Genomic DNA, 25,158 nt, shown 5'->3' on the forward strand with positions numbered 1-25,158 from the left:
ATGGCGCCCATGGTTGAGTTAGCTATGAATGGGTGGGTGCTGTTGGTGGTCATCTTTGCTACCTATTGTCTCTATCAACACCTACAGAAGACATGGCGTGTGCGAGAGAAACACAGCTGCTCTTCGTTGCAATGTAATTGTAAATTGTCGGTGTTACGAGCTGCTAGAAGGCAACTAACTCTTCACATTCTGAAGCAGGGTAACAACGGTTTGAGCCGAATACAAAATAGTTTGAGTACACAGTTCCATTATTTGGCTCCTGGTCAAGTTCATATATCGAACAAATATGTTCGCAACCCCACAGTTTTTCGTTTAGAAAAAATACAATCCCGTCCTTGGTGGTATGGAGACCAGACTGCTGCAACGGAGGATTGTAACCATTTGAAATCATTCCAAAACGACTTGAAAATGCTAAGTCAGAACTTTGAAGAGATTTCTGAAGAATTCTTTCAGGTTTGGCCGGATGATAGGAAAGTCCCAGGACGGTGGAAAGTGAATAATACAGATGAAGGTCGCTGGTGTGTATTTCATTTTTTGGATCAGGGACAGTGGATAATAAAAAACACTGCTCTCTGCCCTCGGACAACCACTATTCTCAAATCGCTGCCCAACCTGATGGCTGATACTATGTTTGGCCATATCTCTTTCTCGATTATGTACCCTGGTACTAAAACTTCTGAACGCTTTGGTGTTACGAACACAAAGATCCGATGTCACATGGGTAAGTTTTAATGAGGAATTTTGATTAAGACCCACTTTTCTTTCATATACTCAACTTGCCTAAAAGTCTGGTTTGGGCTATGGAGTGGATCGTGGGTCCGTTAAAATGTGAATGCATATATTTTTGCCGCAAATTCTAGTTCCACTAAACAGCATCTAATATCTGATTCGTTTTATCTATACTTAACTAGTAATTATTCAATGTATTTTCGATATAAGGCCTCAACTATTGGAGAGCAGTAACTTTAGTGTCATTGCGACTCAATGCAAAAACATTAGTGTCATAAGTTAAGTAGGGCAATCCTAAGTTCATGTCTTTACTTTCACTTTCGTCAATCAACAGATGGTATGATTTCGTTTGGCGGCCGGTGAAGATATATTTTCTTTCTTCCATTCTAGTATTTTGGTTTGCAATTAAGATGAGTTGTTAATTGTTACTGATGCCTAAAATACATGTGTATGTAAACATGTATGTGTGTGTGTGTGCTATATATTATATATATATAATGTGTGTGTGTATATATATATATATATATATATATATATATATATAAAAACAAATGACAATTTACCTATTATAATTTTCCATCTACCAAAATGAAAGTTAATGATTACAGAATAAAAGAAAAAAACACATCACAGGTGACAGGTAATATATTATTGCTGGAAAGCAGCAAATCAAGTTAGAAGTTGTTTTGTAACAGTGGAAATGGTATGGTAAACAGCATCATCACCTAAATTTACATGCCATCTTAAACAATAACATAAAAAAGAACAGCAAATTCTAAATGATCTGATACGATCACTCCCTTCCCAGAATGACTAAAGATGGACTAAATGAAATATTGAACATTCAGCAAAAAATTAACAACAACAGCACATTTTAATTACAAACCAAACTATCTAATATGTATATTATAAGTAAAAATTACTTCACTGCTCCTAATGCCATGTAAAAATACCATGTATGTGCACTCTATAAAGTGGTTAGCATTAGAAAGGGCAGCCAGCTGTGGAAACTATGCCAAAGCAGACAGTAGAGCTTGGCGCAGTCTTCTGACTTGCCAGTTCCTGTTAAACCTCCAACCTATGCCAGCATGAAAAGAGGATGTTAAATGATGATATATATGTAGGTACTAATGTGGCTGTGTGGTTAAGAAGTTTGCTTCCCAACCACATGACTTCAGGTTCAGCTCCTCTGCATGGAAGCTTGTGCAAATAACTTCTACTTTAGTCTTGGGCCAACCAAAGCCTTGTGAATGGATTTGGTAGACAGAAACTGAAGCATAAATGTGTATGCTTGTGTTGCTTTGTTTTCACATTGTGTTGTTTTAAATGTTGTAAATAAATGTCATTCATTTCCAATATTCTTCTAAAACATGCTTGGCCATTGGGAAATGTTACCTTGCCTGGAAACAGGAAAGGCACACAGCCATAGAAAATTCTGTTTCAATAAACCTCATTCAACTCATGCAAGTGTGGAAAAGTGAAAATTAAAATTATGATGATATACGAGGTCTGATCGATAAGTATCCGGATTGTTGCCATAGTAACAAAAAATAAAGCATGCAGAGTCAAGCCACTTGGCAAAAATTAACCTTGAACTCTGCTGTCCATGCACATTAAGTTTTACTGTTCTAGCTCACTTCTGTTGTTTACAGCAGTGCTTGGAAGGAAGGTGTGTAGTGTGTGATTGTCGCATTGACCATGACAAAAAAAAGCCTACACAAAGTTGCAGAAAGTGTATGGAGAGGAGTGTATGAGCCACACACAAGTGTACGAGTGGTTCAGACATTTGCAAGATGGCCAAATAAATGTCGATATTGACAAACATTCTGGGAGACCCGCAACCAGCAGAACTGAGAAAAACTTCGCGAATGTGCATGCAGCTGTGAGGAAAAATCGTCAAATCACCATCTGTGAGTTATCAGAGGATATGCAGATTAGTTCAATTCAGTCCATTATCACTGAAGATTTGGGTACAAGACATGTGTCTGCCACGTTTGTGCCAAAACTGCTTTCAGCTGACCGAAAAGACACTCAGGTTTCTGTCGAGAATGATGAAAACTTTTTGAAAACTTTGCATAGGACTTTGAGCAGGTGTCACCAAGCTTTTGGCAAAATTTTATGCAGATTCTCTGCTCAGCTTTCTCTGTCATGGTCAATATGATGATCACACACTACACACCTTCCTTCTAAGCACTGCTGTAAACAGCGGAAGTGAGCTAGAACTTTAAAACTTAGTGTGCATGCACAGCAGAGCTCAAGGTCAATCTGTGCCAAGCAGCGTCACTCTGTGTGCTTTAGCTTCATTACTATGTCAACAGTTCAGATACTTATTGATCAGACCACATATATATATATTTCATTAGCTGCAATTGCTGTAGGAATTACTCAACAACCAAGAGTATAATGTCAAAACACTTTCCAAACTCAGAAAAGTGTTTTGACACAAAACTCTAGGTTTCTTTAGTAACTTCTTAACTAGTGAAAATACATATTATGTATTGAGTTCTGTTTTTCCATCTTGTAATACATTATGTATCTTTATGTAAATAAATATATAATAGTCGTAGCCATTGCCTGTGTCACACAACTGGCACCCATGCTGGTGGCATGAAAAAAAGTACCTTTTGAGTGTTGGGCCTCACAAAGGCAGTGTGGCTGATGCCAGTGTCACATAAGTAGCACCTGTGTTGGTGACACATAAAAAGCACCTTTCGAGTGTTGGGCCTCACGGGGGCAATGACAAATGACTGAGATCTTCAGCAATATGCTGTGCTTGAGTAGAAGACCCATCAAGCCAAGTGAAATTGTAGTCGTGGTAGATACTGGTGTCATGCAACTGGCACCCGTGTCAGTGATATGTAAAAGCACCCATTACACTGTCGGAGTGGTTGGTATTAGGAAGGGCATCCAGCCACAGAAACCATGCCAAATCAGTCTGGTGCAGCCCCTCAGCTTACCAGCTCTTCTGGTCAAACCATCCAACCCATGCCAGCATGGACAGCAGATGTTAAATGATGATGATGATGATATATATGCATATATATGTATATATATATATATATATATAGAGAGAGAGAGAGAGAGAGAGAGTGGGGAGATGTATGTATATATCATTATCATCATCATTTTATGTCCATGTTTCATGCTAGCATGAGTGGAACAGTTTGACAGGATCCAGTATGTCTAAGGACTGCACTAAGCGCCAGTGTTTACTTTTGTTTGATTTTTATGGCTGTATGACCTTCCTAATGCCAACCACTCTATGGTGTGAACTAGGCACTTTGTATGTCATTGGAAAGAAAGTCTTGTCACATTTCAAGATAGGAAAGAAATTAATGTTTCTTTGATCTTAATTGATATTCTCCTCTTTATTGATAAATTAATCTTATTTATTTGGCAAATTGTTGATCCCTCAGGTATAAAATTCTTCAAGTTTCGAAGCAAAGAGACATTCAATGTCATTTTTAATCTTTTCACGCTTTCCTTCTCAATAATGTTGCAATAATCTGTAAAGATGATAGTCAGCAAAAGTAATGACAGGGGAGTAAGGAATATGAGGCAAAGCTCCTATATTTAGTGACATAATCATTTCTTGATTGACTTGGGCCTTCAAATATCATGTATGACGAACAGCCCTTTACTTCTGACCAATGCAGAGAGATTCTTATGCAATACTTTCAAATGAAGACAATACTTTTCCACATTAATTGTTTCATTTTAGTTTAACACTTCATGCTAGACAACACCCTTTGTATACCATTAAACACAGACCATAACTGTTTTCAGATTTAGTCCTGGTTTTGGGATGAGTTTTTCTTTTTCACTGGATGCTAAGCATTGTTACCTTTGTTGGATATGATTTTAGGGAACCCACTTTTCATTACTTGTGAGGATTCTAACTGAAAAAGGTTTAGCAGCAAGTCTTCCCTTCAATGATAAGCAGAAGTCAACTCTCTGATTAAGGTGAGAAGTATTCAGGTGACAAGGAACTCATTGAGCAAGTTTAGACATTTTTCATAGTTCATGAAGATGTTTTATGATTGAAGTGCAACTTGAATTGAACTGTTCTGCTAATTCTCATGCAGCTTGCTTTGGATTTTCCTCAGTTACTGTTTTCAGAAGCTTGATATTGACAATTTGATCATCCAGATTGAGGAGAATACACAAGAATAAAAATTTCCCGAGTGAAACTGACCAAATCATCATTGGCATGTCCAAACACTTAGTTTCATTTCTGTAGATAAAACAAAAATAATTCTTGTCACTGAAGAGCCCCTTTTGAATTCATAGAGTATGCATTGCCTAAAATGGGTCCAATCTAAACTCATTTTAAAAGAGTAAAATCAATACAAATTTAACTATGGTATAAAGAAATCTGCAAAAAAAATGTTACAATATAAAAGTACCTCCAAAGTGATCTTGTCAAAAAAGCAACATGACTTTCTTTCCAGCCCTAATATACATACATACATCTCGTTCATTTCCAATATTCTTCTGAAACATTTCTTGCCATAAGGAAATATTACATTGCTTGGGAGCAGGTAAGGATTGGTGACAGAAAGGGCATCCAGCCATAGAAAATCTGCCTAAATAAACTCCATCTGACCCATACAAGCATGAAAAGTTGGACATTAGAACAACCACTATGATATATGTCCATACTGAAAATTGAATTATAATCCTGTTAGAATAAATCTGCATTAAGAGTTCAATGAATAGCAGATCCTTAAACTCTAACAAGTTTTTACATTATAGTAAATCCAAGAAGAACCAACTTGCATGCATATACATAATTAACTAAAATGATATGTAGGAGGAACATATTTTAGCAGAAAACCATAAATTTTACATATAGTTCATATTTTGATTGTATTCAGCAGCTGTTTCATTAAGATAGACACCACCAAATGTATAATTACATGATTGTGATATTTAAATTAAGTCAAATTAATTTAAAAACAGTGTTTAGCCAAATCATCAAGAATGGTATGTTAATCAGAAAAATGTTACTGGTTTAAATACATTAAGACTTGCCCCCCCCCCCCTTTTTTTTTTCCTCTTCTTGGTTTTTTTTCTCTTTGTCACAGAGTATTTAAACCAGTAACAATTTTCTGATTAATAAATGTTCCTAAGGTGGCAAGCTGGCAGAAATGTTAGCACACCGGACAAAATGCTTAGTGATATTTCATCTGTCTTTATGTTCTGAGTTCAAATTCTGCTAAGTCAACTTTGCCTTTCATCCCTTCGGGGTAGACAAATTAAGTACCAGTTGCATACTGGGGTTGATCTAATCGACTGGCCCTCTCCTCAAAAATTTCAGGCCTTGTGCATAGAGTAGAAAAGGATAAATGTTCCTGATAATTTGTGTAAACACTGTTTTTAAACTAATTTGATTTAAATCAATTATCACAATCATGTAATTATACATTCCATTGTGTTTATCTTAATGAAACATGTTGAATATAATTAAAATCTGAATTATATGTGAATTTTATGCTTTTATGTTATATATACATCTTAGAAGAAGGGTGCAGTTTTTATACTCTTACCCAGGATAGTTACGCCAGTTACAACTCCAGTGCTCAACTGGTACTTATTTTATTGACCTCAAAAGGATGAAAGGCAAAAATCAACCTCAGTGGAATTTGAACTCAGAACATTAGGACAGATGAAATACCACTAAGCATTTTACTTGATGTGCTAATGATATTGTTAGCTTGCCACCTTGTCATGTTTAGCCATTAGAAAAATCTATTGGTTTGAGATGTCTTAGCGATGTGAAGATTTCATGTTTGCAGTAATATATAATATATATCAATAAATAGAGAAAGACAGAAACAGTCATGAAATTTGAGGTTTATTTGTAATAAATATGAGTTAAACTAGTGGTAATTCCACAAGGAATTCATCACTATAAAATCACTGTAGTAAATAGTAAAGGTGAAAAAGATCACTCAAAGCAAAGAATATCTGTAGTATCAACCTTGAAATCATTGATATACTACAGATAGTTAAGTAAGATTTTTTTTTCTTTTACTTAACAACAATGTGATATCTCTACAAATGACAAAAAGAAATATTATAAAGATATAATATTGCAAGTTATGGGTTTGATGGAGACAGCATTACTGCAACCAGCAGTAATCTGCACAACAACAATCACAGAGATAAACGTTACCGTCTCTCTCTCTCTCTCTCTCTCTCTCTCTCTCTCTCTCTCTCTCTCTCTCTCTCTCTCTCCTCTCTATCAGTTTAACATTTATCATCATCAATTTGGCTGCAGCTATAACCACCATAACTACTAAATCTCTTATTCTGAGTCACTTTCTTTAGTATGGTGGATACCTTGCACTGAAGATGCAATGACACACTCTCACACACATGTGCACACACACCATAAATATTCTGTATAATATGGGCATGCATGCTGAGGAATTTGATTTTTGTGGGTATGATAACAGCTCCTGACATGTTTCAGTCTTATTAAACCTCATTAGCAAAGCATAATGTATTTGCACTGCCACAGCTAAAATGACTGAGAGATACAGAGAACATAGTTTGTCCAATCACAAAAGGGATAAATGCACTGTTTTGGACAAGTGATATGAATAGGAGACCCCTGTTGAGTAAAGAAAACTATAGAATATGTATGAGTTGGGAATAATTAGTGTGGGTCTTTGTAAATTAGGGAGCTGACTTAAGATTACTCAAAAGAAATATGCATTGAGAAATATATCATTGTAGATCTATCCAAACCATGACACTATGAGAAAACTGGATATTAAATTGATGATGATGATGATGAAAACAAATTATTATTTCTTATCCTTTTTACATAAACTTTAACTATTACATGCTGTTCTCACAAAGAATTATTATTATAGTTATGGGTATGTGGTAAGAAGTTTGGTTCCCTACCAGATGCTTTTAGATTCAGTTCCACTGCATGGCACTTTGAGCAAATGTCTTGTACTATAAAACTTGAGCCAATCAAAGCTTTATTAAATTGATTAAATGGAAGTTGAAAGAAGCCCAGTGTTTATATGAGCATCATCATCATCATCCTCATCATCATCGTTTAACGTCTGCTTTCCATGCTAGCATGGGATGGACGATTTGACTGAGGACTGACAAACTAGATGGCTACACCAGGCTCCAATCTGATGTGTATATATGTATATATATATATCTATCTATATATATATATATATATATATATTCTTTTACATGTTTCAGTCATTTCATTGTGACCATGCTGGAGCACTGCCTAAATATTTATATATCTATATATATATATATCATCATCATCATCATCATCGTTTAACGTCCGCTTTCCATGCTAGCATGGGTTGGACGATTTGACTGAGGACTGGCAAACCAGAAAGCTGCACCAGGCTTCAATCTGATCTGGCAGAGTTTCTACAGCTAGATGCCCTTCCTAACGCCAACCACTCTGAGTGTGGTGGGTACTTTTACGTGCCACCGGCACAAGAGCCAGTCACATGGTACTGGCAACGGCCAGTGTGTTTTTTACATGCCACCTGCACGGGAGCCAGTCCAGCGGCGCTAGCAATAACCGCGCTCAAATGATTTTCTAACGTGCCATCAGCACAAGTGCTAGAAGGTGACGCTGGTAACAATTACGCTCAAATGGTGCTATTTATAGGCCACTGGCACAGAAGCCAGACAGCTGCTCTGGCAATGAACACACTCGGACAGTGCTGTTAGTGCTCCACTGGCGCAGGTGCCAGTCATCGAGTATGGTTTAATTACGATTTCACTTGCCCCAACAGGTCTTTGCAAGCAGAGTTTAGTGTCCAATGAAGGAGAGGTTGGCATCGGTGCCAGTCATCGATTTCAGGTTTGATGTGTATGTATGCATATATATATATATATATATATATATATATATATATATGTATCGTGTAGTAGATGAAACAGGGACAACTGAAGAAGGAAAATATTCGTTTCTCTGTTTTTTTTATTGGTCGAAAAAATGTTCGTTTTCTGTCTTCGTCTTTATGTTTTCGTTTCTCATTGTGTTTAACGATTTTTGTGATGTCCTGTACCCATATATGAATGTATGTATACATATAGATGTAGGTATGTATATATATGTATAGATATATGCATATATTTATATATTATTTGTGTTATTATATGATCGAACGCCACGCACTGTCTCAAAGTAAGTTTTATTTTAATTACTACTTCACACCCTACTACTATTACTATCACTTCCTTGTCTGTCTCTCTCCCTCTCTTTTCCTTCATTCTTTCTGTTTTTCTCTCCCAACCCTCCCCTATTCTTCTCTTCCTTTCACCATTCCCTCTCTCTCCCTCCTCCTCCTTGACCCTCTCGTCGCTGACACGTGAGGAAAGGGATTCTTTTTTTCTACTTCCTGCCTTCCTATAGAAAAGACGTGAATTTTTTTTTCTCTCTCATTCACATCTTACTTCATGTTCAAAATAATAATTTTTCTATCGTCTTGGCCTAACAGCCCTTACTGTTTGTTTTCACCATTGTGTCTTGTTTTTACTGTCTTGTTCTCACTGTCCTGTTCTTGTTTACACTTTCACCCTCCGCAAAAAATTCCAAATTTTATTTAATTTGCTTGCGGGAAAGACTGTTTCAATGAAGTCCCGTATTGTCCTTGCCTTCAAAATGCGAAGTAGATGGAGCAGGGACAACTGAAGAAGGGTTATATTCTTTATGCTGCATGTCTTGTTTCTCTGTTTTTTTCGTTGTTCGAAAAAAAGTTCGTTTTCTGTCTTCGTCTTTATGTTTTCGTTTCTCATTATTATTGAACACACACACACATCTACACATACACATGCATATGTGACGACTGACATGCATAAATGTATGTTTGTGTGTGTCTCTCTTACTATATAGTATTACTGAGAGAAAAGCTGAACATTAGAAGCATCAGTTGTGGCGTGCAAGAGAGACGATTGCGCTGGTATGGACATGTGGTGAGAATGGAGGAGGATAGCTGCGTGAAAAAGTGCCACACCCTAACAGTTGAGGGAACCCGTGGAAGAGGTAGGCCCAGGAAGACCTGGGCTGAGGTGGTGAGGCAAGACCTTCGTACATTGGGCCTCACCGAGGCGATGACTACGGACCGAGACCTTTGGAAATGGGCTGTGCGTGAGAAGACCCGGCAAGCCAAGTAAGATCGTTGCCAGTGCCCCTGGACTGGTTCTTGTGTGGGTGGCACATGAGATGCACCATTTTGAGCGTGGCCGTTGCCAGTACCGCCTGACTGGCTCCTGTAGGATTTTCGAGCGAGATCGTTGCCAGTGCCCCTGGACTGGCTTGTGCGGGTGGCACATAAAAGACACCATTTCGAGCGTGGCTGTTTTCGTGCGGGTGACACGTAAAAGCACCCACTACACTCTCTGAGTGGTTGGCGTTAGGAAGGGCATCCAGCTGTAGAAACTCTGCCAAATCAGACTGGAGCCTGGTGTTGCCATCCGGTTTCACCAGTCCTCAGTCAAATCGTCCAACCCATGCTAGCATGGAAAGCGGACGTTAAACGATGATGATGATGATGATGACCCCACAACTGTCAACATATCATTTTTTTCATTTCAATTAAAACAATATAACATTTCATACACATAATCTTTCTATAGTCAACTATAGAACAATACATTTTATATGAGTGTGTATGTGTCTGCGTGTGTGTTTGCATGTTCAATATATATAAGATAGTAAAGGATATTTTATACCACAATGATGTCACATATATGAGTGTGTATGTGTCTGTAAGTGTATGAGTGTGTGTCTCTTTGTGTGTGCGTTTCCGCATTAGGTACGTTATTAAATACACACACATCTACACATACATATACATGTGATGACTGACATGCATGAATGTATGTCTGTGTGTGTCTCTCTTACTATATGTATATGACTGTGTATATGTGTGTATCGTTACATTTTGTATATGAATGTGTATGTGCCTGTGAGTGTGTATGTTTGCGCACCTGTTACCTACATTATTAAACACACACACACATATACATATGTGACAAGAACAGCTGGAGGTGAAACTCTTGGCAAAAAACAATTACATGGCACATCTAAGGTATATAAAAATACAAATCTACCATTCAATTAACAGTTCATAATTATTACAGCAGTTGGAAGGTTGCAACTTATTTACAATTGGCCTATAGTTGGTTAATTTACACTGCATACAAAAATATAGATACACTACATACATATAACTGTTTACAAAAATAGAGACTAATGTATATGTTTTTCTATGTTCATAATTTTTTGTTTAAAATATTTGAAAAAATATGCCACCAAAGAATAAAAACCTAATCTCTGCAGAAACACCTATAAAGCAAGGAAGAGTGCAGAAAACCAAAAGTGAGAGTCTCTCAAGATCACCAAACACATGCTGCAGGACGTCAAATACAGTCTCAAGAGAGAAGGGAGAGGAGACTTTCTCAGCATCAGCAAAGGCATGCTGCAGCATGTGTGATGGAGTCCCAATACAGAAGGGACATGAGACTTTCTCAAGATCAGCAAAGGCATGCACCAGCACATCAAATGGAATCTCAAGACAGAAGGGAAATGAGACTTTCCCAAGATCAGCAAAGGCATGCTGCAGCACTTAATGCTGTATCATTAAAACAATGTTTAGCACACCAGATTACACGGAGGTCCAATAGAATAGCTCTCAGAAACAGACCACGTACAAATTCGTTCTTCACAACACCTGGAGCTGCTTTCAGATATGATCGATCCCATTCTTATAAAACTGATAATTTCTTACAAGTTGGTTTGCTAAACTCAAATTGTCATTTATGCAAAGCTTTAAAATTTACTCCACAAATGTTTTGTTGTCAATACTGCACTTTCCTGTATCACCTGTTTCAACATAACTGTAATATATATATATATATATATATATATATATATATATGACGACTGCTCCATCTTGACAGACGATAGCCATCCCATCAACAATCCACACATATCATCACGCAGTACAATCACTTCGTTGGTGAGCCCTCAAGTGACTTTGAAGTCCGGCTGCTGAGCGACAAGGTCTACAGCACAGATGACAAATGTTCAAGCCTCTTGATCCTTGCTCGCTGGTATCTGATTCTAAGGAAACGCCTCTGTGAACCAGCATATGTCTCTTAAGTCCGGGTATTGTTTTACAAACCTTGTGACATATGCCACAGGTCGCAGAAGGCGGTTGGTATTTAGGGTGTCTGGAATTTCTACCCTCATGTGTTTTCATGTGATTCACATATCCTGCTTTTGACAGAAGAATGCGATCACATACAGTACACATCCTATACTCTCCACTGATTACAATTTTTCCCTTTCGACAGGCCCGCTTAAGCTCAAGTTGCTGAAGCATCTTTTCCTCCCAGACATCACAGCTCGTCCTGACAACAGCTCTCCACTTGCTTCGATCCAGAACATCTCCTTCCCAATCACTTTCATACATATCTAGTTTTTTTAGGTTTTGTTTAATGCAATCTTTATACCTCTTTCTCGGTTTCTGCCACGGTCGCTCACCAGAGCTGAGCTCACCATAAAATAAGCGCTTCGGCAAACGATCATCCTTCATTCTAATTACATGCCCAGTCCATCTCATTTGGGCCAGGATAATATGTTTTTCAATTGAGCTACAGTGCGCCCTGCGCAAAACCTCTGTATCTGCTACGAAACTCTCCCATTTTACTCCTAGGATGCGTCTTAGACACTTTTGATGAAACCTTTCTAGCATCTTTACATGACTCTTGTAAGTGGTCCATGTTTCGCCTGAATAAAGAAGTGCAGTCAATACACACGCTTTGTAGATGCTGATTTTTGTCTGCAGGGAGATATCTCTATCAGCCCATACTCGCTTTTCAAGCTTTCCAAATGCAGCACTTCCCTTCGCTATTCGATAGTATATTTCTGCATCAAGACCACCATCCCTTGACAGTGTGGTTCCAAGGTAAACGAAGGTGTCAATGACTTCTAGTCTTGTTCCATTCACGAAGATGTTTGGTTCAGTGTATATTTGTCCAGGTGTGGGGGTAAACATTACCTTGGTTTTTCTCAGACTTACTGTGAGTCCAAAATATGTACATGCAGTGGAAAATCTATCCATTAAATGTTGCATATCTTCCTCTGTATGTGCCAGCAAGTCAGCATCATCAGCATAGAGCAATTCTCTGACAAGTACTCTGAAAACCTTTGCCTTACATTCAAACCTGGTCAGATTAAATATGCTACCAGATGTCCGGAATCTGATTCCAATTCCCCTGTTACAATCCTCAAATGCATACCAAAGCAATGTGGCAAAATATATAGAGAAAAGTGTAGGGGCAGGAATATCTCCCTGTTTTACACCGTTGTCCACTGAAAATTCATCAGATAGATTACCATTAAAAACTACTTGAACTTTCATGTTGCTGTGCAATTTCTCGAAGAGGCTCACAAAATGTGTCGGGCAACCAAGTTTGCACAAAACAATCCACAGTGCGTCCCTGTTTACCGTGTCAAATGCCTTAGTTAGATCTATAAAAACCTGGTATAGTGGCATTTGTTCCTCTAAACATTTCTCCTGAACCTGCCTTGCAGAAAATATTATATCCATCGTTCCCCGCTCAGGTCTGAAACCACACTGTTCCTCAGGAATCACATGTGGACACACATTCTCCACGAGACATTCTAACATGATCCTCGAAAGTATCTTCCCAGTATGTGCCAGGAGAGTTATTCCTCTGGAATTACCACACACTGATTTGGGTCCCTTACCTTTGTATATAGGGATTAGAATGCCGTTTATCCATTCCTGTGGCACAGAGGACTCAGTCCAAACTTGACACAACAGGCTATGAATTTCGGAGGAGATGTGATCCCCACCTGCTTTCAGAATTTCAGCTGGAATACCATCCAGCCCAGGAGCTTTGTTGGATCTCAGTTTCCGTATTGCCAGTTTTACTTCTTCAATGGAAGGCGCATCGTCCATGTGTTGCATTATCACTCTTTGGGGGATATTATTTATGACATCCATGTTCACTACAGATAGATTATGGAAAAGTTCCGCAAAATGCTCCCTCCATCTGCTCATTATTCCAGGAGGATCCTTAATAACCTCATTTCCATCTTTTGATTTCAAGGGAACATACGTTGAGGACTGCGGTCCAAAAGCTTGTCGCAATAAGCCGTACAAGTTTTTAATGTCTTTCCTTTCATAAGATGCCTGTATTTCCTCAGACAAATTACTCCACCAGGTATCTTTGAGCCTCCTTAATTCCTTTTGCAGTTCTGCTTTCTGCGCTCTGTATACCTTTTCTAGTTTTTCTTTGCCCTTAATGTTTGGGTTAAGAAGTTTTTCATAAGTAGACCTCTTTGTTGCCAGTAGCTCATTTACCATTGCATCATTGTAGTCAAACCAATCTCTATGTTGTCTCCTCTTAAAACCCAGCACATCCACTCCAGCCTTATATAATCCTTCTCGAAAAGATTGCCATGAACCTTCAAAATAAATATTACTGCATCTATCCTGAAATAGCTGTGACCTGTGGCTGTTTAAGTTGTCCTACGTCAATTTTTAGGGGGACTCACACACCTGCACTGCGCTTTCTTGTACGAACCCTGAATTTGAACTTAGCCCTAACCATTTTGTGATCAGTATTACAATCAGCTCCTCGCAATACTCCGAGACTACACAAATCCTGTAGGTCAGATTTCCGAGTTAATACAAGGTCAATCATGTGACCTTGCTTTGATCTTGGATGAATCCAGGTGACTTTATGTTTCAGCTTATGGTGAGAAAATGTGTTCCTAACAGCCAACCCTAGTTCAGAGCACATTTGTAGCAGGTGTAAACCATTTTTGTTCACCTTACCTATTCCATACCGCCCAAGTACATTCCAAGCACTATTGTCCCTGCCAACACGTGCATTGAAGTCGCCGAGCACAACCAACTTCTCATTCAGAGGGACTGAGAGGATACTACTTCTAAGTTCCTCATAGAATGCATGGATATTTTCTTCATTTGCTGAGAGTGTGGGAGCATAGATGGAGAAAACAGTCACAAAGTGTCCACAAGAGAGAGGGATCCGGAGTTTCATCATACGGTCATTTATACTTTGTGGTTGTTCTAGGTCTTTCAGTAAATTACTTCTAATTGCAAACCCAACACCACCCTCCCTTTTCTCTCCCTTTGACCTCCCAACCCAGAACACTGTGAAGCTGGTTGCTCTTTCAACAAGATGATCTTCACCTGAACATCTTGTTTCAGATAGAGCTGCGATATCAACATTAAGACGTCTCAGCTCCTTAGTTACTAGAGCTGTTCTTCTTTCAGGCCTATCCGCTCGATCCAAGAGAGTTCTCACATTCCAACATGCCAAGTTAAGTAAAACCTTTTTCCTCGCATACTTTTTATTATTGCTTATATTTCTTCGTTCGTTCCTGCTATATTGAACCACCGTTAGCCGCAGTAAACTAACCAGCAGAGTGCGGACAGACAATTTTTAATGCACCTTTTCTAGCACCTTCCCAGTATATCCAGGTGAGCAGTGTTCTTAAAAGGGCTGCTCAGACACAGGACTCTCCACCGAAAACAGCCCCTGTCCATAAAGACATGTTAGCGATGTTAAGATAAGAACCCTGCCGCCTTATGTGCAGATTTGTAACTGTATGCTTCCAACCGGTCAAGTCTGCATATGTCGCCACTCCTCCATCGCCACAGGACTTTTCTCTTCTCCTTTCTTCTTTCTTCCTCTCCTCTCTTGCCCTTCTCACTCCTTTTTCCTTCCTCCTCCTCTCTCTCTCTTTCTTTTCCCTAATTTTTTCTCAGGTCATACTAAGATGACTGTGATTTGACAGTGTTTTGTCTTGTTGGGGACATCTGTACTTCATTGGATTTTAGTGACAAACACTTGTACAACACCTTTGCCACTCTCTAGGTCAAAATAGTATAATCCAGTGACAAGCGAGAGCAAGATGACTAGTACTAAGTTGACTGCAGGTTTTATATCAGAGTATCCTCTCCTAGGCTTTTCCTCAAAAGGAGACTGCAAGCCAGCAGTGGTAGATCAATTTGAATTCGGAGTTTTATTCTCCTATACTGGTTGTCCCAACCACGACCTCATTAAAAAAAAAAAAAAAAAAGAGCCCAGTCTGCTCCCACAGAAGTCATGGACCTGGTTTTATGTCGGAGTGTCCTTCTCCTAGAAGAGTTGCCTTCACTTGGCTAATGGGCCTCGTCTACCCCACATATTAATAAAAAAAAACAAAAAAAAACATAGAAAATACATAGAAAAGTCAATATAAAAGATGTAGATATGAAAGGAGAAAAGTAAATGCAATGGAGATACATATAAAATATAAAATATATATTAAAAAAAAACGATGTGTAAAAAACACATAAATACGATGTGTAAAAACACATAAAGATACATAAAAAGTAAATATAAAAATATATAAAAGGTAAATATATGAGACAGGTTGTACTGGATTACATGTTACCAGTAGCGCTCAGGAATACTTATAAGAGCGACCTGACATATATATACAAACTATGCCATTTTAATCCTAAGCAATGCCAGGTATATATATCAGGGGGTGCTAAAAGCTCTTGGCTTTGGATAAAAGAAAATACAGGTAGATCAGTTAATTATGATTTTATTCAACATATTCCCCTCTCAGATTCACACACTTACTGCAGTGGTCCTTCTGTTTTTCTGTAGCCCTGTAAAAGAACTCAGAAGGTTGGGCCTTCAATGAGGCCTTTCACGACACCTTTAAGACTGGGAACTTACTTGTCAGCTCCCCTTGTATGTATATATATATATATATATATATATATATATATATATATATATATATATATATATATATATGTGGAGGTGCAATGGCCCAGTGGTTAGGGCAGCGGACTCGTGGTTTCGATTCCCAGACCGGGCGTTGTGAGTGTTTATTGAGCGAAAACGTCTAAAGCTCCACAAGGCTCCCACAGGGAATGGTGGCGAACCCTGCTGTACTCTTCCACCACAACTTTCTCTCACTCTTACTTCCTGTTTCTATTGTGCCTGTAATTCAAAGGGTCAGCCTTGTCACACTGTGTCACGCTGAATATCCCCAAGAACTACGTTAAGGGTACACGTGTCTGTGGAGTGCTCAGCCACTTGCACGTTAATTTCACGAGCAGGCTGTTCCGTTGATCGGATCAACTGGAACCCTCGACGTCGTAAGCAACGGAGTGCCAACAACATATATATATATGTATATATATATATATATATATATATATATATATATATATATATAATTGTATAATATACATATATATATAATTGAAAGATCTCCCAAAAGAGATAAATTTCTCAAGTATGAGATAGAAATGTGGAAATCATGTAAGTCCTCATCAGAAAATCTATGAAAATGACTTTATTTAGTCGAATATAATTACCCTTACAAAATGATTAAAAGGTAATTGAATTTTACATTTCTATAGGAAGAAATAGTATCATAGAAATCAAGATTATAGAAGCTCCATGGCTCAATTATAGTCTATGTTACATGAAAATGTAAACATACTAATACTCATTGAAGTAGAAATAAAAATACATTAATAATGTGAGTGTTGAATAGAACAAATATATTAAGCGTAAATAGCATAATGGAAAGAGTGTGAGAGAAAAGAGAGGAAGAGAAACAGGAAAACGTCATGTATATATGCATTGACACATTGACACTTTTTTTATGTTGGCAAATGGGAGCAACCAAAGTAGTTTCCCCTCGACAAGTTTCAAAAAGCACCATCCATAAATTTGTATGTATGTATGTACATTTAGAATCGGTCCAGATGGACTATATGTAATCTGAACCTTTCCACCCTTATTTTATTTATTTTTTTTTACGGAATCCCACGTTTTAGGCTATGGAGATTCTGATTCTGAAAAAAAATTTTTTTAAATCTCAATTTCAAAATTTCGATCCTCCCCCCCCCCCCGGTTTTTATATAGATCCACAGGGTAAACCTGACCCTAACTCAAACCCTAACCCTAACCCTGACCGTAACTCTGACCCTAACCCTAACTCTAACCCTAACCGTAACTCTGACCCTAACCCTAACCCTAACCCTAACCCTAAACCTAACCCTAACACTAGTTTTGTGAGATTTGGCTGTTATTTCTAGCATGTAAATAGCCTGCTTGGGGGGGATGGAATTGAAATTTTTCAAATAATTTTTTTTCAGAATCGGAATCTCCATAGCCTAAAACGTGGGATTCCGTTAAAAAAATTAATAAATAAGGGGGGGGAAGGTTCAGATTACATATAGGTTGTAGGTACTGTTTTGCTTATGAATTCTGCCAACTGCAAGCTTTCTTTTCAGGTACACGACACTGCTTTTCCCCTTCCCAGGCTACAGGCCCACACCCCCAACACCCATACTGTTAGGATTGGCACTCTCAACGTCGGCACGCTGAAAGGTAGATCTGGTGAAATTGTTGAGATGCTTGAACGGAGACGCGTAGATATGTGCTGCATCCAGGAAGTAAGATGGAGAGGAGGTTCTGCGAGGTTCCTCACAGGCAAAGAACACAGGTACAAGATTTTCTGGGCAGGGAACTCTGACGGGGTCGGGGGCGTAGGAATACTTCTAGCAGAGAAATAGGTGGATAAGGTAATCGAGGTAGTTAGAGTATGTGACAGAGTACTTAAGATTAGACTAGTGCTTCATCATAGATTAGCTACTGTCATCTCAGCCTATGCACCTCAACCGGGACTACCAGATGGTCTGAAAGACCAATTCTATGACACCCTCTTGCAAACTACCTCGTTGACAAGTGACAGGGACCTTCTCTTTGTGGCTGGAAACTTCAATGGTCATGTCGGACGTCGTGCTGGAGGCTTCCATGGCATACATGGAGGCTATAGCTTCGGTTCCCGCAATGAGGAGGGAACCAGACTGCTGGAGTTCTGTGATGCAACCGATCTTATGGTCTGCAATACCAACTTCAGGAAACCTGCCAGTCACCTAGTCACCTACCGCTCCGGCAGACACTCTAGCTAAATCGACTACATCCTCGCCAGAAATAGGGAAAGAGGGCGGCTTATAAATGCCAAAACCTACCCTGGCGAAGAATGTACCCCACAACATAGATTAGTAGTTAGCGACTTCGGGATCAAGGCAAAATGGGTGCCCAGAATTAGAGCGGCTTGGAGGAGAAGGGTGTGGAAGCTTAAAGACCCTGCAAATGGACAGAGACTTAGAGACAAGTTACTTGAAGCATTTGACGAAATAGAAGGGGATATAACATCATACAACGTGGAAGACAATTGGAGATTTCTGCGGGACAACCTGTTGAAAGCCACCGACCAGATCTGTGGCTGGTGTAAGGTCTCCTCTCGACCCAGAGTAACGTGGTGGTGGAACAAGGAGGTAGACAGGGCTATTAGACAAAATAAACAGGCTTGGAAGGACTGGAAGAACGGTGGTAGCAGGGAATTGTACCAATGTGCCAGAAGGGAGGCTAGGCGACAGGTTTATTTAGCCAGAGGGGAAGCAGATAAGAAAAGATTTGCCAATGTTCTGCGCCATGAGGACCAAAGACTCAAGGTATTTCGTGTTGCAAGACAGTGTAGGAGAGAGAATAGTGATGTCGTAGGAGAGAAATGTGTTCGCATGGATGATGGTACGCTTGCACTAAATGAGGATGCAAAGAAAGAGGTCTGGAGATGCCACTACGATAGATTGCTTAATAAAGAGAATGAATGAGAGAAAGAGAGCCTGCCGTATGTCGACCCAACAGAGGGACCAGCTATCTGAGTTGATAGTACCAGGGTAGATAAAGCAATTAAGAGTATGAAGACAGGGAAAGCCCCCGGCCCATCAGGAATCACTGCAGAGATGCTCAAAATATCTGGCAATGTTGGCTACAGCCTAGTCACCCGTATTACAAACCAGGTGTTACACGAAGGAGTCATACCCAATGACCGGTGTGGCAGCACCATAGTTAACTGCTACAAAGGTAAAGGTGATGCTTTAGATACAAATAATTACAGAGGCATCAAGCTGTTAGATCAGGTTATGAAAGTTACGGAGAGGGTCATAGCCCAACTAATTAGGGAGCGAATCAATTTAGATGAGATGCAGTTTGGGTTCGTGCCAGGTAAAAGCACTACTGATGCCATATTTCTAGTAAGACAGCTGCAGGAGAAATACCTAGCCAAGGATAAACCTCTGTACCTGGCTTTCGTTGACATGGAGAAAGCCTTTGACAGGGTCCCCCGATCCCTTATCTGGTGGTCAATGAGGAAACTTGGGATAGAAGAATGGTTATTGAGAGCTGTGCGAGCCATGTACAGAGATGCTGCCAGTAAGTCGAGGGTTGGAAATGAGTACAGCAATGAATTCCGGGTAGAGGTAGGGGTCCACCAAGGTTCCATCCTCAGTCCCCTCCAATTTATCATAGTCCTCCAGGCAATCACAGAGGAGTTCAAGACAGGTTGCCCCTGGGAGCTCCTCTATGCTGATGACCTTGCACTAATTGCGAAGTCACTGTCAGAACTAGAGGAGAAGTTTCAGGTGTGGAAGCAAGGTCTAGAATTGAAGGGCCTTAGAGTCAACCTAGCTAAAACCAAAATGCTAATAAGTCGGAAGGTAGATAAAACACAAACCCCTTCAGGTAGATGGCCCTGCTCAGTATGTAGAAAAGGAGTAGGTAGTAACTCTATAAGATGTACCTGGTGCAAGCTATGGACACATAAGAGGTGCAGCAATATCAAAGGCAGGTTAACTAGGAAGTTAGATTTTGTATGTGGCAGATGTTCAGGTGCAATAAAGACTGTAAACAAACAGGAAACAACTTCTATCTCATTCCAGGGTGAAAAACTAGAGGTAGTCGATAGCTTCCGCTATCTGGGTGACCAAGTTAGTAGTGGGGGTGGGTGCGCTGAAAGTGTAGCTGCTAGAATAAGAATAGCCTGGGCAAAGTTTAGAGAGCTCTTACCTCTGCTGGCGACAAAGGGACTCTCACTCAAAGTAAAGGGCAGACTGTATGACGCATGTGTACGAACAGCCATGCTACATGGCAGTGAAACATGGGGTGTAACTGCTGAGGACATGCGTAAGCTCGCAAGGAATGAAGCCAGTATGCTCCGTTGGATGTGTAATGTCAATGTGAATACCCGTCAGAGTGTAAGTATCTTGAGAGAAAAGCTGAACATTAGAAGCATCAGTTGTGGTGTGCAAGAGAGACGATTGCGCTGGTATGGACATGTGGTGAGAATGGATGAGGATAGCTGCGTGAAAAAGTGCCATACCCTAACAGTTGAGGGAACCCGTGGAAGAGGTAGGCCCAGGAAGACCTGGGCTGAGGTGGTGAGGCAAGACCTTCGTACATTGGGCCTCACCGAGGCGATGACTACTGACCGAGACCTTAGGAAATGTGCTGTGCATGAGAAGACCCTGCAAGCCAAGTGGCCATTACCAGTATCGCCTGACTGGCCTTCGTGCGGGTGACACATAAAAGCACCTACTACACTCTCTGAGTGGTTGGCGTTAGGAAGGGCATCCAGCTGTAGAAACTCTGCCAAATTTAGATTGGAGCCTGGTGTTGCCATCTGGTTTCACCAGTCCTCAGTCAAATCGTCCAACCCATGCTAGCATGGAAAGCGGACGTTAAACGATGATGATGATGATGATGATGATAAGCATCTAGTATATATATATATATATATATATATATACATATATATATATATATATGTGAGTGTGTGTGTGTGTTGGTCTTGTATCGTATCATAATCAAATTTTAATCAAGTCAGCTTTAATGTCACTTAGCACACAAACACACAACATACACACTTCACATATATACAGACCTATAAGAAGATTGCTTCACAAGTGAAACCTCTTTCCACTTCAAGTAAACTAACCACCCCCACCCATCCAACAATTCTAATCATGTGTGTATGACAGAAAAGGTTTAATACACACATTTTATATGATGGAACTCTCCTGTCAAAGATGATGTATGAGTGTTCAGCTTTTGTCGAACAACCTGCACAAATGATTTGTTTATAGTGATCAAATGTATGTGTTGTACATTAACTCGCTCTCTCTCCATCAAATTGATGTTTCCTGAACAGGTGCATGGTGTACTACACGTTAAGTGTCAAAGTGATTGCAGAGCAATGTAAGATGAAGTGTTTTGCTCAAGAACACAATGCACCACCCGATCTAGGGATTGAAACCACAATCTTGCGATCATAACACCCTACCTACTTGGCCGTGCATCCTCACATACATATATATTTATATACATATAAATATATATATATATATATATATATATATATATATATATCATCACCATTTAAAATCTGTTGTCCATGCTGGCATGGGTTGGACAGTTTGACCAAAGCTAGCAAGCTGGAGGGCTGCACCAGACCCCAGTCTGTTTTGCCATGGTTTCTCCAGCCAGATACCTTTCCTAATGCCAACTGCTTTACAGAGTGTGCTAGGTACTTTCATATGGCACACAGGTACTTTTACATGACACCGCCATGTGTGCTTTGCACCACCAGAAGGACTGGTCTTAACACTTCTGCTGCAGAGTACAGATCTTCTTGAGTACTATAAGGCACCTGGCATCTCAGTCCTTTGTCATCTCACCTGAAAGGTTCAGTACTTCATCTCATGTCTTGAGTTTCCCACTCCCACATACTCCATCCATTTTGAGAGATGTATGTATATATATATATATATATATATATATATATACACACACATATACAAACACACACACATACATATACACACACCTACATATGTACATTTTTATTGAAATAATATCAAGTTATATAGTAGCAATGATAGTATGCCTTTAACTCACATTAATCTGAATATTTGAGAGTTATGACCATACCAGATTATTGTTTCTTACTTGTTTTATTGTTTATGTTTTTATTTCTGATTTTTCATGGTTTATGTGTACATTTGTTGCTGACACATGAACGAGTTGCTGGAATCTATTCTACACTGATTATAGCTGACTAATGAGACATCTTGACATCGCCTGGGTACTGCATAGTAGAAAAAGTTTTGTTACATTAAATTAACTTATAGTAAGCTTTTCTATAGTTCTTTTTGTATGTAATTATACTTGCATTTATATATATTTCAAGCATTACAAAAAATTAACAGTGCAATTCACAGAACATAGTACCTGAATATTTCACAAATATAAGCAAATTTAAATGTGAAACAAAGCATAAGTTATTTTCTACCTATCGTGGTACTTGAAACATCATATTAACTTTTCAAAGATATGATTTTTAAATAAGGAATTTTAGTTACTACAGTTTTCCAATGACAATATATAAACTATATATAGTTTATACATTGTCATTGTCATCTAAGAGATGAGTGTAAATGTGTTGTGTGAGCATGAAAGGGAGAAAGAAAATTAGACTGAGAGAGAAGGGAAAGAGCTGAAGAATGAAGGAGAAAGAGAGAAATTGAAAAGATACTGATCATAAAAAACACAGATTGACAATATAAACTGATGTGTCTATAACTTATGCTAAGACTCCTACTCTGATACCATTCCATTACAACAATCAGTCTTTCAACATTTCTTAAATCCTCCCAGTTTACCCCAGGTAGAGTCTGAACTTAAAATTTTTTTCTTCATGCAATATTTTGGAGGTGATTTTGTGATTTATTGAGAAACAGTGACGTTGTTTCAAGACAAATATCAATGGTTAAAGATATAAAATATGGCTGGTCAATCTTTAGTCATACAAAGAGCTAGGATCTGCCACAGGCAAGACTGTCATTATAGAGGACTTTCACTTGATTGTCAGTTGATGATACCTTAAAAAGTTAACAATATCTTCCTGTTTCCTGATTTAATTTATGTTGTATAATGAAATTATTCTCCAGAATCTACCAATTATAAACAATGATATATCTCACTCTGCTGCATTCTAAGAAATAAGGACAAAGTCTAGAGTCATTCTAAGTAACTTAGACATTTATTTGATATTATTTTCATAACATTATTGGTGAAAATGTAATGAAAAGGCTTTTGTAGTCTTTCTAATAAATATATTTGTCATAGAGTGTTAGAGGATCACACTTGTAAGCTAATCTGTTCTGCTTATAACCAATGCTTTTTGAAATATTAACATCACTGCAAGGCTTCCAGTAAAGAAGGTCCTCAAGATCCAGTCTGAAACACATAAAATATGTTATTAGAAAGTTAATGTCTGTTAGAAAAGATTGTGTACATTTGCGTGTGTGAAGATGATTAGAGAATAAGCAGAATGATTGAAGTGTAATGTAGATAGAATTTTGCAGCAGCTTATCTCAGAAATATATATTGTAAGCAAACTGTTTCAATGTTTATTTATAGATATTGTCTCTGATAACTAGAGTTTGTTTGTGATAATGTTTTGGATTCCTTTTGTGTGGTATTCTGTGCCTGGTAAATGCAGTTTATATGTGATAATGTTTTCAATTTTTTGTAGGTATTGTTGTGCCTAATAATTGCAGTTTAACTGTATGTAAAGAAACTCACAGCTGGAAGACTGGTCACTGCCTTTTGTTTGATGACTCCTACCTACACACTGCTGCTCACTATGGACACAAAGAGGATGGCATCCGAGCAGTGCTCATGTTGGACTTTTGGCATCCAGATATTACAAGTGAGGAGAGAACAGCTATGAAATACATCTTTCCTTTAGTTAATCAATAACTTTCAGATGACCTTTCAAACAATCTTCCAACTATTATACTAGGTTCATTTAGTTGTAGTGTCTACTCAAACCATGGATTTAAAAGTATGGCACGGTCTTTTTCCAAATATCCTCTATTAGAAGTATCTTCACAAATCTTTAGGCTTTATCATTCTTACAAGCATTTGTTTTGTTTTGTTTTGTTTTCTCTGATTTTCTTCCTTTGAATTCTTCTCTTCATTACACCTGACATTATATGATGTCTATGAATATTAAATATTATTTAATGACTAGTTAAGTTGTATAAATGTCTTAATGATTTCATTTATTGATGCAAGGCATGTCTTTGTAAGGATATGACATGTAGGAGACTAAATTACCCTTTGTATATTACTGAATCATACTGTGGCATTCGTATCTTTCCTTAGTATTAAAAGTGATGTAAGATGACTACATCCAGGAATCAAAACTCCCTGACAACCATAAAGCAACAAAACCTACTACCAGTGCTTAGAAGAACAAAGTCATGTTACACAGAATAGTGTAAAGTGTAGGGAATTACTTTATGTCTGAAACTGTTGACCCTTTAAATATATAATGTTACTTAATGACCTAGCTTATTCTTTAATCCAAGTAACCGTGTTGGATTAAATTACAGACTTGATTGAGATCTTAATCCAGTTAACTTTTGCATTAGAAAC

The 25,158-nt window shown here is 38.6% G+C and overlaps 1 protein-coding gene across 2 annotated transcripts; it reads left to right on the forward strand.

Annotated features, from left to right (window-relative positions):
• On the forward strand, nucleotides 1-24,749 carry LOC106876025 (aspartate beta-hydroxylase domain-containing protein 2). 2 transcript variants are annotated; one of them, XM_089354435.1, is made up of 3 exons: nucleotides 1-721; nucleotides 15,069-15,114; nucleotides 24,251-24,414. In XM_089354435.1, the coding sequence occupies exons 1-3, from the start codon at nucleotides 1-3 to the stop codon at nucleotides 24,264-24,266; spliced, it is 783 nt and encodes a 260-aa protein (XP_089210561.1). In that variant the 3' UTR covers nucleotides 24,267-24,414. The 2 variants fall into 2 exon arrangements, with proteins under 2 accessions (XP_089210561.1, XP_052824354.1); XM_052968394.2 differs by lacking the exon at nucleotides 15,069-15,114 and having other exon boundaries at nucleotides 24,251-24,749.
• Nucleotides 24,750-25,158: the final 409 nt, after the last annotated feature.

This window comes from Octopus bimaculoides, chromosome 1 (genome assembly GCF_046866305.1).
Source record: "Octopus bimaculoides isolate indiv1 chromosome 1, ASM4686630v1, whole genome shotgun sequence".
NCBI classification, from domain to species: Eukaryota; Metazoa; Mollusca; class Cephalopoda; order Octopoda; family Octopodidae; genus Octopus; species Octopus bimaculoides.